We start from the raw sequence: 19,280 nt of genomic DNA, 5'->3' as shown, positions 1-19,280 counted from the left end.
ACACCTGGGGTGCAGTCAGCATTTTAGTTAATCCCAAAGGTGTTCAGTAGGGTCTCTATATAAAAGCTCTATAGCAGGCCACTCAAGATCTTCCACTCCATCCCATGTAATCCATATATTCATAGAGCTGGCTTTGTACAGGTTTGAGTCTCTTAACTGAAAAGGAATATTTAATAAAGATTTACCGATTTCTTTATCTTCATTGACAGTGGCATTGACAGAAAGACAGGAGGTGGAGCTGGAGGTAGCAGAGCTGAAGATGCTGCGATTTCCATTGGGAGGGACGATTATGGACATTATTAGAAATTACGAGATTATTTGCAGGTAAGATGCTTTGGAAACAAGGTGAAAGAGAGTGGAAGTCCAGTTCGTGTCAATGATAGCTTCAGATTCCCGTTACTGACGGGTATAAAACCCTCTTGTAGCCCATCCGCTGCAGTATCCAAAGTTCTGTGCATGCAAAAGTTATATGTGGTACTCGTATCTGTCCTTGCAGCTCGATCCATTCTTTTTGTTTTTCCCTGAAACTTTCAATGAGGTGTTTCCACCCACATAACTGTTGTTTTTTTGTGCCATTCTGCATGAACCTCTCATGACTGTTGAGTGTAAATATTCCAGAAGATCAGCGGTTTCTTAAATACTAAAAGCAGCCCATCTAGTAGCAACAACCAAACCGTGATCCAAATCACCAAGCAAGAACACACTATTTCCTCATTCTAATGTTTGATGTGAACATTACCTAAAGCTCTGCATCCAGCTGATTCTGATGGAGTGGTCTTTGAAATGATCTTTCTTAAAGGCTACAGCAGGATCGAGGAAGAACTGGAGCGTCCAGAAAAAAAGGGGAAAAAATTGCTCCAATTATACGTTTAAATGCTGAAATGGAGAGCAAACAGTTACCTTTTAGACAGAGCTCATATCTCACGGTAACACACTCTGGATGTGGAGCCGTCAAACTAAAAATAGGTGCGTAAGCTTCTCACTAAGGCATGATATTTAATCAAAGTGTGAACAGTGTTTAGTAGGTAGTGAAGCTTTCACTTAATTTACACCTCACTTTATCAGCGCAAAATATTGTTGGAGTCGACACTTTATTTTTTTCCCAATGTATATTTGCAAGCACCGTGGAGATTTTGGCAAAAAGGTTCTAGTTAACCCTTGTAAAGCCTGTAATTATGCCAATGACATGAAAGTTCACATCTTATACAGGGTTTATTTGCAATTATTTGGTTTAGAGTGTTACTTTAAAATTGCTAATAGGTTTACAGTTCAATTCAATTTTTTTTTTTTTTTTCATTTTTGGATGGATTGTAAACCAGTGCTCCAATGAGGTTTTGCAGGTTGATATATTCACAGTTTGATTTTTAAAATGGAAGTCAGTTGTACCTTAAACAACATGCTTGCAAAACAATAACCAGTTTGAAAGTCTGAGTGTCACGTCAGTGCAGGAATCAAAAGTCCATCTACACTTCCCAGAATGCAGCATGGTCTATGAAACATGGCCACACACTCCCCTGATAATTAAGCACACACACACCTGGGCTCGATCACAATCATCGCCATGCTCAAACATTTAACCTGGAAAATGCACTAATAATTAGGGCTGCTCCTATAGATTATTTTAGTAATTGAGTATTCTAACGAATATTCCATCGTTTAATCGAGCAATCGAATAAAAAGTAACTTTTTCTCTATTAAAAAGCAATACTAAATAAGAAAGAGAAAATAAGACGGGTCTCTTAAAATGAACAAGTCATTTGTTTTTCTTTTTAGAAATAATTTTAGTACTGTAATTGTATACAAGAATATTGATGAAAACACATTTATTGCATTTAATAGCCATATTACATCAAAATACAAATACAGTGCCTCCGCAGTGTAGAGTAGGGTATGGGAAAATATTCGTTTAATGAAACGTATAATAATTCTCACTCTTGTATTTATTGATTAAATCTAGCACGGTATCGCGATTGTTGCAATTTACCACGTACTAAATCCTGTATTTATCGCCAGCTTTAAAAACGTGTTCCACTATATATAAAATAAAATATAAAATGATTAATATAAATGTCAAATGACTTTAAAACGTTAAACGCACTGTATGGAGTTTTGTTTTAGTTTGAAATTTTTCTAAACTTTGGAACCTTTCTGTCATTTTTCTTTAGCCTGAATCATCTCCTCTCCACTCGCTTTTTTTCCCCCCGTTCCTCCTTTTTTCATTCTTCAGCGTCTTCTGTGTTACCTGTCCAGAGCGCTCCAGAGTTAAGCAGGCAGTAATAATGCTCCATGGGAAACACAGTGCTCTGTGTTTAGTTAAATGCACTAAACAAATTTTTGTCATCTAATTACTTAAGTTACTTGAGGAATTGTTAATTATAATGTATTTTTATTGGATTTTGCTGACAACATTATCCAGGGTGACTTACAGAGGTACATTTTAGATCAATCGTATTTATTCAACTGTGCAAGTGAGGGTTTAGAGCCTTGCTCAAGGGCCCCAAGAGTGACAGTTTAGAGGTGCTGTGATTTAAACTCATGACTGGTAATTCATTTCAGATCATATTTAAACCGAAGGCCATTAATTAAAGAAGCAGAGTCTGATATTGCATTATCCATTTGAGAAACTAAAATTGAGAATGCAAAAAACATCATGTTGGTCAAATAGTCTATAATTTAGCAAATACAGAGCAATTCACAGTACCGTAATGTATAACATTTACAGATTATATGTATATATGTGGCAGTGGGTCTGTGGACGAGCATCGGTTTACGAGTGGAGGGCGGAACTGGACATGCTCTGTTTTAGTGTCCAGCTACGCTAAAAAAAGGTAGAGAGACAAGAGCTAAAATTGGGCTTAAAAACACCAAAAAAAGCAGAAAAAAATATGTGCTCAAACACCTAAACTTTGCTGACCGCTGGTGTGAGTGAGGCATCTAAAAAAGCAGGAGTTGCATATATCCGGAAGCTTCCCAATTTGTTTATATCTTTTGTTTTTCTTTTTTTTGTATCGCTATCGTCATCGTAAGATCTAAAAATCGTAAGTCAAACCATATATCACCTGTATATGCATCACATATTGATGATCCATATTGTGCTAAAAATATTAAACGGTGTTGAGTGTTAAGGATATCACATCAGAATACCAAAACCTCATTTCAAATAAACTCTTCCAATCTGCACTACTCCATCAGGGTATGCAGGTGTGTATTGCCCTAGCCAGGATGCCTGTAGGGTGCATATTAGCCACGCAGTTGTTGTTAAGCAACACACTAGCCAGGGAACGAGAGCACACTATAGTCTGTAAAAAAGCAAACAAGAACATGAAAGCGCAAACATTCCCCGAGGCAAACTTGTGGACACTTGTGCTTCACGCTGGCCGCGATGTTCACTGTTCGAGCATTTATGATGAGCGTCTTGTGTTTGATTCCCTCTGCAGGTGTGTGCCGGAATCCAGCTGTCAAAGGCCAAAGCATGTAGAGAACATTTAAGCACCTCAGACTCCTCGGATTGATTTTTTTCCTGGAAATTACTGGCAATTATCTGGGAAGGGTGAGTACAATCCAGGAGTGCAACTTATGAGAGGATTAATGCATCAGTTGATCGAGCGAGACTACAACAAGCTGTTTGGAAAATTCCTCTACTGCTGTAGATTCATCCTAAATAGGCTTACACATAAATTCCACCAAATGCAGTGTACTGTAAATGAGATTTATAACAGGAAATGCTTTAAGTTTGACGCTGAGAATGTTTAATAATTTACATACGTCATCTTTTCTACATTAGAAGTAGCCACCCTTCCCACCCTACTGTGAAACAACAGAAAGCTCTGTGTCTTAGATGGTAAAAATATTCCCAGTGCGTCTTAACACATCGTGGCAAAATAAATAAATAAATAAAATGTCACGCATGGTGCCTCATACAATTGGGTGTGAAATATTAAAGGGGTCATTCAGTTGCTGGCTGCGGCATTTTCCGAAAGTAAACAATAGTAAAGTGCCATAACGTGAAACTTCAAAAAATGAGCTTACACACACATATACACAGGGGGCTGAAAAGAGAAAAGAAGAGAGTAGAATGGCTGAAGGGGGGAAAAAAAAGCGGAAAGCGAGAGGAAAAAGAGCAGTAAACACGCCTGTCAGCAGAATGAGTCCCATACAAGAAAATCTCAATTGGATTTCGGGAGCTCGGCGCAGAAACAGGAGGGAACGAGGGAGCAAAACCAAATAAAGCATGAGAGCAGAGGGAGAGCAGAGGGAAAGCAGAGGGAAAGCAGAGGGAGAGCAGAGGGAGAGCAGAGGGAGAGCGAGCTCTGGCATTAGAGATCACATACAGTTTTTTGGTAAGACAGGGCTTCAAACCGCACCACTGTGCCCCAATCTGCCACATCCCAAGATCCAAAAACCCAAACCGGCCTCAGCGGAGCCAATTTGGAACGTGATGCTTATGTAAGAAACCAATATAGTATTACCATACAATATAATATAACACACAGCCAGTAGTAAAGGCGGAACGTGCACCATTGTGGCCTCCTGTGGCACCGCAGCTCATTTCGATGCTATTAAGATGCTGAGTGTCTTAACCGAAGCTCTCTGTAGCATAATGAATCAGCAGGCAGAAGAGAAGCAGCCCAGAGGGGACGATATCTTTTTAGCCCGCTTTTTTTTTTTTTAAATGCACGCTTTCATTCAGGGAGGCCTCATGAACCATGGCTAAGCTCAGAAAAATCAGCAGGGCTACAGGGCAGGAGGGGAGAAATAAGATACAAAAGCATTATATGAGGACACAAAAACGGTGGGAGAACGAGAATGAGACTGTGAACGGTAAAGCATAGTCGTAGTAAATGTGCTGGAAAGGCACTGAAACAGCTTCATTAGGTCCAAAGCCAAAAATGGCTAGTAATGACGGAAATCTCTCAAAATAAAAAAGTAAGGACAGGGCAGATGGTAAAACAGATTTGGAGAAACAAAACTGAACTAACGGTGGCACCGGGTCGCAATGTGTAGCATTACTGCCTCAGAGCTCTGCAAATTATTTCTAAGTTTCTCCATATCTTCACATCCTGTCCATCTTCCTATTGTCCAAAAATATGACAAAATGTGGACTGGCTATGCAAAATTTTCCAGAAGTGTGAATAAGCGTGCGAATCAGTGCGTACATGGTTCCACGACAATTGCCTGGTATTCCATCTAGAAAGAATTCTCATGGCTTCCAACCAGGATTCCCAAGATGGTACAGGTACCAGAACCCTGCCCAAGAGGTTCCTAAAAAAAACAACCTCTAATAATAGCTGCACCTTTTCCACAGTCGAGTCCTCTCACCTTCATAGTCGTTGTTGGTTCTCGAAATCCCAAACCTTGCACAATGCAATCAATCTCCACTCCATGTGTCCTCAAATGGTTGCTTTTAAAGGAAATGAAAGGTAAAGAGGAGGTAGAAAACACTGAAATAAAAGAAATAGTCAAATGAAATGGGGAAAGAATTTCGAGTCTCCTGGTAGTGGAAGTTATTCAGCCTAAAGTGAAAGGCTAGATTTGTGAGGACATTCACAAATCTATACACCATAATTGGGTTTCAAGCTAATTCCACAATGAATTCCTTCTCCTGAATGTTGTTGCTTAATTTCCCCTGGGAGAGTTTATTTATTATTGGATTATGTTGAGCATCTGCAATACAAGATTCTGTAAATTACTAAGAGAAATGATGCATTAGAACAAGTTTGTGAAGGTATACTTTGGTCATGACTTGCCGAGCTGCTGTTATAGAAACTCTATCAATACCTTCTGCCCAATCAGAATAAAAAATTTAATGTTTCATGATATAAGGAACAATAATACAGAAAATAGTGAGAGTGTTTTCCAAAACAGCTCTCCCACCAACCTCCTTAATCAGACTTTTCTCTCCAGCATTGGAGATTATAACCTTAGAACCATTTTAGAAGGTGAAACACTACAGCTCCTTTCTCTCATTCAAAGCTCCACACTCAGTGTCCAGACATCTCACACTGTCACTGGGTTTATCAGACAAGCAAAGGCTGTTTCTTTAAGATTGCCGATTTAAGGAGGTCTAGTTTTGATGAGTCAGGGTTGGGCTGGATTTCTGGAGTGCTTCCACCATAAACATCATTAATAACCTTGTTCGGAAAAATACTTCAGGAGATATTGGTTTAATAAAATGTGTTTTCAAGCTTGTACACTTCGAATAAGAAAAAAAAGACCTTACACCCTGAAGTTGTCTATCTTGGGTTCCCTCTTATTAAAGATTCCGAATAGAAACCCTTGAAAAGTACAAATCCTTTAAGTAGAAAAGTACAAAGTACAAAACTTGTGGAACTCTTGTTCGGCTTGATGCTACAGTAGATCCTTTATAGGTTAAGAAACCTACAAAATATTGTTCTCTTTCTGAAATAGTTCTAAGTAATAAACCTTTGTGGCAGAGAAATTCCTGAACCAGCAGGGGCCCTCACGAATTTCACTTTCATTATGTATCAGACAGTTACACGTGGCCCCCTTGTATTGTGAAAACAATAGAAACCACATAACTAAACCCAGAATTTAACATAGCTAATTTCAGACCATCAAAAGAAACTGCAAATCACTAAGCATTCATATAATTTGGTGCAGAAATATGCAAAAAGAAAACAAATAATAAGAAACAGATTTGAAACCACATGTATCAAATTAATGCTAATTAATTTTGTTTTGTAATTAGCTAGCGAGTATCTAGAGCAGAGATGCCCAAACTAGGGCCTGCGGGCTAAAGTTGGCTCGTGGTGACCTTTGCCAGCTCATACATAACAAAGGATAATGGTGACCTGCCCTTTCTAATTTAACATTTAATATAGCATTTTAAAATTTCTCTTAATGTGAAAATAATGTAAATGTAAGTAAATTTGACTTGAACAACTTTTGAAAAATAAAGATCAGCATCAATTAAGGTCACTGATATTATAGGCATTCAACTCTATTACTGTATACAGTATTATAGCTTAAATAGCTGTATTAGCCCTAAAATCTATTGTACTACAAATGACATTTTTGTTCTATAATGTTATTGTACTATCCATTTCATTGAACTAAAAAACTTTCAAATCATTTGTTTGTTTATTCATTGATTAATTTATGTAATAAATATAATAAAACCATTAATGAGCAAAACCATGGCAACTTTTAGTATAATACAGTTTGGCATAATGAAATATTTACTTTCGGCCCAATCCATTGGTCAAGTTTGCTTTTTGGTCCTTCATTGAAAATGTTTGGAAAGTTTCAATCTAGAGTAAAAAGTGTCAGGCTAGTGGCTTATTCACTTTACACATAATAGTGATTGAAACAACATTAACATCTTAAAATGTCCTGCACAGGGCCTTGACCCCGCCCCCAACCCCACTAAACACTTAATGGGAAGAACTGGAAAGCTTACTGAAAACTCAAACCTCTTCACTTAACATTAGTACCTGGCCTAAATAATGTTCTTGAAGCTGAATGATTACATATCCCCACAGCTATGCTCCAAAATGTAGTGGGGAGCTTTCCCATAAGCGTGGAAAATATAGCAGACAGGGCTAATTCTGGTTAGGGACGTTCAAAAAAGCAAATATGAGCCTTATGCCATTTATTGTTTGTCATTTTAAAACAATGTACACAAGGAAAAGTTTGATTTAGAATATGTAAGTAACGTAAAGTTTGTTCTAATGCTGACCACATTCTCAAATCCCAAAATCTTCCTATAGCACCTGAAGTATAAACACTAGACCATTAGGCTAGAAGATGAAACTCTGGTAAATCATTTTTTCATTGATTGTGATTGCCTGAGTTGCCATAATTCTGAAAATAACTGAAGGTTCCTCTCCAACCTTGAAAAACCATGTCTTCAAGATGTCTGCTTTGTGCATTGTTAGGGCAAAACAGGTTTGGGCCTCATAGACCTTTCACAAAGACATTCTATCATTTGCATATGTTTGCATGGGTGCTTGGGTAAGTAAACAAGAACATTTGCTATTGATGTGCACCTGAGTTTTGCGAGAGCACTCAAGGTAAGAGTGGGAGTAGGAATATTTTTCTAAAATACAATAATTCATTTCAAATCTACTAAGAAAGTATGAAGTTTTTTTTATATTTCTTTGACAAAAACAATTGTGAATAGACATGATGGTGCACAACAAAGAGACGTCCTAGCATGTTAATTCAAGCCTCTTCCTTTGATTAAATAAACATACATTAATATTTATATATCTAGTATAATGAATTGCCTCATTGCTAATGAGCTGCTACAAAGATTTGAGTATTCACAGAAAGTGCCAGCAAGTTTCCACGTGTTATACAAGCTCCTTGATTTATTTTGTTAGAGACGCGACGTTTGTGTTTGTCTCTTTCTCCTTCTCTGTCTTTGCTGAAGGCCGTGAAGCTTCCCTCTCTCTTTTCTCCCCACCTCCCTCACCCTGTCCCTCACTCACCCTGATGCCTGTGTACGGTTTATGCGCTTTATTTTTTCCCCTCCAGCTCATCTCTCTGGACCCATAGGTTAATTGTGTTCAGGTTCCTCATGTCTTATTGATTGGTAAATGGTTTAAAGTTTCAGGCTAATCTTCATCGACAGCAGCGGTGTTCCAAAGCTTCATTATCAAACAGAACCACTGGGTTCTTGAGTCAGTAGAAAATGGGCATCTCCCCTGGCATCCAAGAAAACACACCTAAACAGGTTCTATCCCCAGACTTCAGGTCTGCACTACAGGCCAGAAGTCTTTCTAGTGCGGGAGCCCGAATAATCTGCCGTGGGCAATGTCTTTTCTCCTCTCATAAAAATCATCACATTCAGTGAGTGACAGCCATGTCATTCCACATTACTGAACATGAACATACACATTGTCAATTACATACACACACAGTTTTGCCCTGATCAACAGGGTAAATAAAATGCCAGCTTTTTTTCACAAAATGTCAAATAAAGGAATATTTTTACACTAAATATGAGGATTCATGGATGTACTGTAACTCAGTTTCAGGGTGTTACCGATCTTTTTATAGCCTATGCCATCTTTGTGGAGAGCAACAATTCCAATACTCAAATCCTCAGAGTCTTTGCCGTGAGGTGCCATGTTGAACATCCAGTGGTCAGTATGAGAGAATTTTACTCAAAGGACCAAATTTTAACTGCTTTAATACAAGATACACACATTAGTTTGGTCCTGTTAAGCAGACAAAAACATAAACATAATAAAAAGAAAAATGTTTTTATATACTATATTATCATACTTCGATTATGTAGAGCGCCCCCATGGTCCCCAAGTCCATGAGCATGCTGTCATTATAGAAATTCTTACGTATTAATAGAACACTTGTAGTTTTAACTTGTAGTAACTTGTGCATTTACACAACCATTTGTGATTTGAGTTACAGTAGGCACTCCTGTCAGCCGTAATAGAAAGTTAATCAATATCCTCTGACCGAGTAGTATTGTGAAATCAATAGAGCTGTGTTATAAGAGTCGATATGAATCACTTTGACAAACATTTTCAATCTTCTGATGCTGATAAAGTAAAAGAAATCCTGCAGTAAATAAATATAAAAGGCATTTATCTTGATTATGCTGGAAGTGCCTAAAAGAAACCATCCATCATATGCATACAGACACATTCCCATTTATACACATACTGTATGTATATACAGTGCCAGTCAGTAGAAAGACAGATGATATGTTCTTTTCTGTAGGAAACAGTTGTATACTGCTGTTCCTGTGACTGTTGACACATTATTATGTGTGTACTTCTCAGGGGGCACTTCAAGACAATTTAAGTGATCTCCACCTCCAGAATCCATCATCAATTCTGTCATTTTAAATGGTTTGCTGAGTAAAACCTACTTAGCAAAGCTGTAGCCAGGAATTAATTTCCGAGGTGATAATGTTAAATTCTGAATAATACCACTCTGTACAATTAAATTGCTAATTGTGACATGCTCCTGCATCTTGGGTGGATGCCAGACATTAGTAGAAGCAGCGCTGTATTCAAAATCTGGGAATAATTTTATCTAATAAGACACAATCCACTGCCAGCCAATCTTGCTACAATAATAAGGCTAATAGGTGCAGGAAATAACGTACTATTTTGATACTTTTAGTAAAAACGATTAAAATAGCATGCTAGTAATAGAGGATTGACATCAAAATAAAACAGATTTACTCATTTTATGTTCCCCGGCTAATCAAACCTACAGTACCTCACAATCTTTTCTATTTAAATCTCTGTGCTCAAAGTGTAGCTAGCTCACTGATTAGCTTTTCACCATAACAGGTTGAAGACATCGAAATGTAATTAAACAAATTATGTTTTTTCAACATCTGTGAAAGTTAAATAGAGAACAATAGGTTAAAATTTTTATAAACGTTATTATAGGGCAAACACTATGCAGAACACGACCCTTTAGTTACATATAATCATTTGTATGCAGTATGCGTTATGCTAACCAACTCCATCTCCCTTTTCTGAGCCTCTGCAAATAAGAAATTACATGAAGTCTCTCTCCGTATTGGACATTACTGCACAAGTCAGCAGTTTTGAGAGAAATATGCCGTTAATTCGGGACCTCCTTCACATTAATGGCAGTTGTGTCAGAATGGTCTTGCGAAGTTGAACGCTTCCTAATAACGCTCTCTCCTCCGTATTTTATTTCTCCTCATTACAGTTTCAGTCTGTTCCCCCTCAAGTTGTCCCAGTAACTCTTCCTGCCTTCCCTACATCTATATCCCAACAACAGTTTCTCAAATGTTGGCAGTGCATCACAAATCTCTCAGCTGCCATATGCCAGTAATCAAGAAAAGGCACCCTACTAATTAAACATTAAATGAATTAGATATTAAATGGAAAGGAGGTTTCTGGTTTTAGGAAAAGTGAATTTAAAACCATTAAAAATATATATATACAATAGTATTTTTTCTACCAAATGCTGATTCAATGCAGACCTGCCAATTTTACTGTCTGATTAGCACAGTGTTAGGTTGTAATGTCGATTTAGTGACTAGTCTCAGACCTTGTTCACATATACACAGACATGTTAAAAAGCATCATTTTTTACCTCAATGTTTTTCAAAACCAAAAAAATAAGCCTTTTTGCACTCTCACATGAGCTTGTCAAACCAGGAGGTGGTAATCTTCTCAAGAATAACATTAAAAACATGCAAATTGAGCACTAAAAAAAAGGCAAAGTGTGATAAACACCAATGTGGCCGAAAATATTCTACCATTATAAGATGACAAACCCAGCGATTTATGTGAGGTGCAACTACTGCTTATAATTATATTATAATGCACAGTCTATAATACCCCAAGTACTTGTTTGTGCACTGCTGGATTGGTTTCACAAGCAGTAGAGTGCGGATCAATGGTGTTACACTGTGAACACACCATCAACTAAGAAATTACAGACCACAATGGAACAACCATGATGAAACAGATTCCTTGTAGGTTATAACTCATTTAAAAAATGTTGTAGGTTGAAATGTCACAAGAATCACAAGAAATTTGTGAATTTTAAAACTTTCTCCACCATTAAAGGAAGCGTAGTGTTCTTGTGTATTTACAGTATATACCAAATACAAATACAAAACCCAGAGACAATGCCATGATGCCAAATGCTCCCCTCCCCCTCTATTCTATTTTTACCTCAGGTGTATTAAAATGAGCCATTTTAATTAATTCATTCATTTATTTACTGAAACATTTCTGTTTTTTACAAACTGCAAAATTTTATTTTATAATCTAACATTGTTTGCCTATTTGGCATTAGCCAATTTTGTAGTTAACAGGGTTGCTAAAATGTAAAAATTAGTAAATAAAATGTCTTTTTTTGAAAGCCTTAGGGCTCTCATTAAGGCTCTTTAACCAGGTTATTTGTATTAGCATTTTTAATTAAGGACAAATATATTACTATGAACACATCAGAATTCTCTCAGGTTGGCATATTTTCTAGCTGACTAGCATGAACATTGAATATGATGGCCAGCTAAAAGTACAAACAAATGAACAAAAAATATATAATAATTATTAATATCATAGAGTTTTTCCATGCCATTACAATGCATATAAAACATTACTATTTTTTTAAACCCACACAAAAAATCTTTTCACACTACGCTTTTGTAAACTCCTACTTTATCACTGAATAATGATATCTTTAAAGCAGCGTTTTTGTCTTTATTGTGAGGTAAATGATAGATAATGTTCCCCATCAATGTTTTCATGAGCGGTTTACTTCTAACAGCTAAATGTTTTAAAGCAATGACTAACTTTAACATATTGTTAACTGCACAGCAGGAAAGCAAAACATCCACTTTACAAGCTTTTGCATTTCTCTGCTAAAATGATCACTTCATCTGTAAAAGCTTTGGTTTGCACATATACAGCAATATCGTATACTAAAATACGCTCATGATACGAATACGTTTTATGGAAATAAAAAATAAATAGCAGATGGGCAATTTAAATAACTCTGAAAGCAGGACTTACCCAGCCAGTGTTCTCCTGTAATCTTGCCAAATCCCTCTTGATATGCAGCCCAATCCCTGTAGAAGTTTACAGAGCCGTCTTCTCTGCGTTGGAACACCTGGAAAACATAAATGTGAAAATGAAAGTATAAAATTTTACTCAAAGATCTGAAGATCGAAGCTGCTGTCACAGAAATAACTATGTACATTTTAATATATACTTTAATATTTACTTTGAGACTTACTGATTTTATTTAATTGTAGCTACTCAACAGTTCTGGGTGTCTTTTGTTGTGTTTTTTATTATTTTAAATATTTTCAAATGGTGAAAGGTCTAGACTGCAAACAGGCCAGTTCAGCACCCGGACTCTTTTACTGCGAAGTCATGCTATAGTAACAGATGCAGTATGCAGTTATATATTGTATCGCAAGGTCTTTTCTATGTTCTATTAAAAAGAAAATAAGGGTTTATAAGATTAAAAATCATTGAATTGTGAATTGTGTTTTAAATTCACAATATGACTAAAGGTCTATGTACTGTACACTAAACCATCACTCCCATATGTGGGCCTTGGTAGAACATTGCCAAATAGTTAGAACCACACAATTGTATATTTCTACATATCTTTATATGTTAAAGTCTTAACCTTTATGACAATGCCCCTGTGCACAAAAATAGGTCAATGAATAACCTGATTGTCCTACACAGAGCTCTGACCCCAACACACTGAACACTAATGGACAAACTGGAACGCCGAATGCACCCCAGGCCGTTCAGCCAGCAACAGTTCCTGGCCTCAGTAATGCTTCTGTGGCTGAATGGGCAAATCCTTCCAGCCATGCTCCAAAATGAAGCGGAAAGCCTTTTCAGAAGAATTAAAGTTAGTGTAAGAGCAAAAAAGGACAAAATCTAGAATAGGGGTTTAAAGAGCACATATAGGTGTAATGATGATCTTCTAGGCAAAAGTCCATTCATGCATGCTAGGAAACATTTGGAGAATTTCTAAGCAAAGGGTACAGGTAAGACCTGGAAAAAAAAGTGTAATTCAGGAACTAATTGACTGCTGATGCCCTTACTAAAGATTAATGAAGCAAGCATTGGATCAATGACTGCTGAAAAGGGCAGCAAAAATCATGGATAGTTGAGGAAATGAGGCAAGGATACAGGACACACGTCTACACACACAAACACATTGGATAACTATATAAAATGAATCCACAATGACATCCACAGACATTCGCTGGGCTGAATTAAAAAACACAGAACTGTCTCCGTGGGTGTGTTTGTCAGAAATCGACAGGTTTGTTCTAAAAGAGAGTGTCTTGCTTGTTATGGTGGTTTAGATGTTACTGAAGGCATGTTTGTGTAGATGTATAGCAGAAACCATAGATCCCACAGTGAGGCCTGGAAGCTGCATCTTTTCAAGCATCTCAGAATGCATGGCACTTCTCTTGAGACAACATGCAAGCGCTCCATGCAGGGGCTCGGGGGCTGCATTGAAAATGAATAGCTGTAGACTCGAGTCAGAATAAATCCTCCCTCTCGATCCTCCTGCAATCCACAAAGGAACCAGAGAGATTTTAATTATTCACTATAATCTCTGGAACTGCTAAGCGAGTCACCTTTCACGATCGCGAGAGCTCTAAATCTTCATCGCACCTCGAGTACAAACCTATTAAAATACAGCAAATTCTTTTGTGTTTTAATAAATATTTTATTAGAATTGATAAGAATAATCCTACCAGAGCATGGACTAGGCTTAATTAAGAAAAATAAAAAAAACGCTAAGATGTTAAATTAAAAACAGAAAGCATTGCCAGGCATACAGATCCTGAGCATTTCTGAGTAAGAGATGTTCAGCTGTGATTAAAAAAGTGTAGCTTTGGGTAATATTGCCACAGCAAACGTGCTGACTGTGTAGTCTTCTATACTGGGTAAACAGGGAAAAAAACATGCTATAATGGCAGTGGATGGAATGGGAGTTGGTGTATGATGCTTCCTCCTTCAGTTTTTCTTCATATCCACTATAAATCTGCTTCAGCCTTCACACAATGTGTTCACAAAGCAATTTCTCTTCTGATAATAAATGTCCGCTGGCAGCAGAGCGCACAAAAGCTGACACTAGTCCTTCAGTTTCAAATGAGCTTCAGCAGAAGATTACACTGCGTTGCCATGTGTGCCGGACCTCTATTGTCTAAAGGCTCAAACACAAAGGAATAACCTTGTTGAATTACATAATAATGTGTGTGGGTATGCAACACAGTAAATATGTGTAAATTTAGGTGTTCAAATAGTTCATGCTCTGTGTGGAGCTTCACCTCTTATTTGTTTCCTTATACGCCTTCACACTGATCAACTGGTCCCACCAACTCACAGGTGGAGGTGAAATCAGAAAGTTTCTAAATTAGCTTTGTTTACAAGATAGTACTTTATTTATCTACGTTTTAACACTTTCACCTCCAAAAAAGTCCCCTTGCACAGCAACACAGCGCTCCCAGTGTTCCTGCCACTTCCTGAAATCTTGTTTTAGAAGCGTGTCAAGCACCTTCTGTGATTTGCGCTGGGTCTCTGGATGGTGTCAAAATGGAGATCTCTTGAGCTGGATCTTCATCTTTGGGAAGAGGCCAAAGTCCGCAGGAACCGAATCTAGCAAGTATGGTGGTAGTGGGAAGTAAGATCATGTTGTTCCTGGTGAGAAACTCATGTGTGAGTAGAGCTCGCTGACAGGGTGCATTGTTGTTGTGGAGTCTAGAGTTTTTCGCAGAAGTCGCAGATGTGGTAACACTAAGAATATCATCAGATACACAATTCACAATATACACAGAATGATGTCTTTTGGAAGACTGACTTATGAAGGTTGGTGCTCCCTGTGACTGTGCGTAAATACGGAAATAATATACTAGTTACCATTACTATAATTATTTCATGCGTAATGCTTAATTGATATCTGTATTTTTAAAGTGTATGTATTTAATATTTAAGTATTTTAAAATGAGTAATATGTTAAGAAAAATGCCTCCATCAAAGATGCACCACAACACTGAGTTTCTTGCCGATCGGCTTTCAAATCATTTATATAAATTAAAAAAGGACAAAATCATACTTTTTATCTATTTATAACAACAAAAACCTACACCAAGTGAATGGTTGTTTGTTTTCTTTGTAATTAACAATACATTAAGTATTTATGTTCATTTATATATTTCAATAGCCTTGCCTCTTTTTCTCATGCATACAGAAAATCTTACATTATGTGGAGCATCATCCAGATAAATGAGCTGTTTCTATAGAAACCATAATGTGTTCAAATGAACACATTATAATAAACTCGTGATCTGTTGGGATTGAATTTTTAAAATTAATCCACAACTATAGAGCGATCAGATCTAGAACAGCGCCGGGGTATAGCATAAAATATAATATTTTTTATATTGTTATAATAGATAGATATTGTGTTATTATTGAAATTAATTACAATTATTATAATGTTATATTAAAAACTATTAGACTCATTAGCATTGGGTTTTAATATATTTAAACTATATTAGTATAATAATGTTTATTATTGTAAATTTTATGCTTCACCACAAGCAGCACGAGTGCTTTTATGAGTGTGAGGCTGCAGCAGAGATTTTTATTAGTTTAAGGTGTTTTTGGCCAATAGTATATTTGGTTTCATATAACTGCCAGCCAAATACAGAAGAAGGGAAAAAAACAATCTCTGGTGCAAATATGACAGAAAAACAAAATAATGTGCTTCTGTTGTTTTCTCCAACAGGCTGCTCCTACAGACAGAAAGACACAAACACCGAAGCCAGCGAACAACGAGGGCAGGGTGCGCTCGTCAACATGTCACTCATCTCAGCTCCACCTCCTCTGTATGGTGTCCAACAGTACCTTGAGAAAAGAGTGATGAAGAAGTAAGTGCGCCTACAGCCACGCAGCTGGGTCCTATCTGACTCAATAGTGCAGTTATTGTCTCGCAAACTACTCCAGGCCTCCTGTAAGACAGCAAGAAACGCACGCCCAGTGACTGCAGTGATCGATCCACTCCATTAAACGAGCATAGCCCCGAAATCTAACAATTCTACACAGGAATGTAGCAGACTGAAAGCATTGCTGCGTATTCTTTCCAATTTACAGCCTCTCTATATAGTTCCTTACATCGTCCAAATTACGCACGTCCATCAATGCCAGCAATCGAACGGAAAAATAGAAGCTTTAACTTGTTCTGGAGCCTCATAAAGTTGCCTTTGTACATCTCTGACCCTCACCGGTTTACACTGATGACACAACGAGGACACAAAGTAATACATTTTCAGTTTTCTTGCTCGGAATCACCAAAATGCAGTAATCCTAGTGACTGAGGAGGAGACAAAATCGGTTCCTATCTAATCCTACATAATTCTTTGAATGTCAACAGGTGGCATTCTTCAGTCCAATTAGTATCTAAGAGGCTTTTGAACACACAGTTGTGGAGAACAAACTGTTTTTATATTGTTTTTTTTCTCTAATAAGTATGCTGCCTTATTAAATACCCAAAAAATAAAAGACTTTATAATGGCGCTAATCAATGGCATGGTAGGAATGTGTTCCAGTAAAAAACAGTGGTCCAGAATGTGTATTGTACCAAGGGCAGCATTACAGCATCTATTTGTGCATTTACATTTATCCAAAGCAACTTGCATTTTACCTTAATTATAAAACTGAGCAACTACAGGGTTAAGGGCCTTGGACAGGGGCCCAGGAGGGGACACTTGGTGTGGATGAGATTTGAGCTAATGAACTTCAGTTTCAAAGTATAATGCCTTACCCACTAAGCTTCCACCTCCCCAAAACATGTTTTGTTTTTATATGATTTCTTTTTACTACACAATTATATACATTTACATATATGGCATTCAGCAGACCCCCTTATCAAAAGCGACTTCTATACGCCAACCAGGCATAATATTATGACATTATAACATTATGAGCAGTGAAGTGAATTGATTATCTCTTCATCATGGCACCTGTTAGTGGGTGGAATATATTCAGCAGCAAGTGAACATTTTGTCGTCAAAGTTGATGTTTTAGAATCAGGAAAAATGGGCAAGCGTAAGGATTGGAGCAATTTTGACAAGAACCAAACTGTGATGTCTAGATGACTGGGTCAGAGCATCTTCAAAACTGTCAAAAGTGGTCCAAGGAAGGAACAGTGGTCAACCAGCAATAGGGTCATGGGTGGCCAAGGCTCATTGATGCACGTGGACAGTGAAGGCTGGACCGTGTGGTCCAATCCAACAGATAAGGTCCTGTAGCTCAGATTGCTAAAGAAGTGAATGCTGTTAATGACTGACAGGTCAGAACTGTTTCGGCAGCAAAACTCAGTATTAGGCAGGTGGTCATAATGTTATGCCTTATCGGTGTATTATCTCATTCATTTGAACTCATGACCTTTAGATCCAAATCCGATGCCTCAACCACTAAGCTGCCACCTCCCCCAATTTAATTCTAACGGCAAACAAGAAGAATGGAGTGACAGGATAATGGAAAAGATGAAGAAAGCGAGAGTGCATGAACAAGAAGTCGTGTTCTCTGCTGTTATACTTTTGAATAGAAAAACTGACCAGAGCTGAATAAAAGAATCACAAACAGACAAAAAAATATGCTTTGTTGAACTGAAAAGGTAATTATAGTCATTATTTAAAACTGGCATTAATATGTGAAAACAGGGCAGCATAGCAGTGCAGCGGGTTGCAGGGCCACGGCTTACAGCACTAGGATTCCTGCTTCTATCAATTTTTCTATCGGCTGCTTCCAGGTTCACAGATTTCCTCCCATGTTCCAAAAAGATGCCAGTAGGTGAATTCAGGAATCTAAGACAATTAATAATTTGTCACTTTTAATTTAAGGTAAAACAGACAATTATTTTCACAAGAATATTCTGGAAATTCTTCTGAGTAGCACTTAAGCATCCATCACTGAATAGTACACCTCAACAAAGTTGGAACTGTAATAAATGGGCAATTGGTGCCAGATGAGGGTTCTCTTTTATGTCGATTGAGTCTGGCTCTTTTAAAGGGTTCTTCCTCCTATTATTTCCGGGAGATTTTTCTCACCACTGGCTCGTTTATTAAGGATACACTTATAAGGGATAAACTTATAAGTAGAGGTTGACCGATTAATTGGTTTTAGCGATTTATAGGCACTGATAGTTGATTACTGGAAATAACGACTATCTGAAAAATATATACCGATAGTTTTTCCGGGTAGCGTCTGTTGCTGGAGAAGCTGAAAAGGTCCGCTGTCATTAAGAGAGCGGCCTCTAGAGGTGAATGACTGACGACTTGTTGCTGTTTGCTGCACTGGGAGCGCCTGGAAAGTGCACGGTGCATAGAAAGGGCCATATTATATATATTAATTATCATTTATTATTTATATAATTATATTGATTCATATAATGTATATATTACATTTATTTAATTTATCACATTTTTATGATTTAGTACTGTTTTTTTTTAGAATAAAGTTTAGTACTATTTTACATGGAGTGTTATGTTTGTTTGTTTTTAATCCAGTATCTATTTAAAAAATTATCGGTCGATTATTCGGCAAGTCCGATCCAACCTAGCTATCAGTATCAGTAAAATCTCTAGTTATAACGGTTAAACTTATGCGCACTAACATATAAATTCATGTTTTATAACCTTTTTTTTTTGTAAAGCTGCTTTGGGACAATATCTATTGTTAAAAGTTCTATACAAATAATACTGAAGTGAATTACAATGAATTTAATTGAACTTCAGTCCACAGTCAGAG

The 19,280-nt window shown here is 37.3% G+C and overlaps 1 protein-coding gene across 1 annotated transcript in view; it reads right to left on the bottom strand.

Moving 5' to 3' along the window:
* fibcd1a (fibrinogen C domain containing 1a) overlaps window positions 1-19,280 on the bottom strand; it is a 94,771-nt gene that overhangs the window by 23,391 nt on the left and 52,100 nt on the right. Inside the window, exon 5 of the mRNA XM_046870441.1 lies at window positions 12,501-12,597. Within this exon, the coding sequence (XP_046726397.1) occupies window positions 12,501-12,597 (97 nt within the window). The remainder of the gene's footprint in view (window positions 1-12,500; window positions 12,598-19,280) is intronic.

This window comes from Silurus meridionalis, chromosome 17 (genome assembly GCF_014805685.1).
Source record: "Silurus meridionalis isolate SWU-2019-XX chromosome 17, ASM1480568v1, whole genome shotgun sequence".
NCBI classification, from domain to species: Eukaryota; Metazoa; Chordata; class Actinopteri; order Siluriformes; family Siluridae; genus Silurus; species Silurus meridionalis.
The sequence above is the reverse complement of the archived record's forward strand: the minus strand, read 5'-3'. Positions and strand labels throughout refer to the sequence as shown.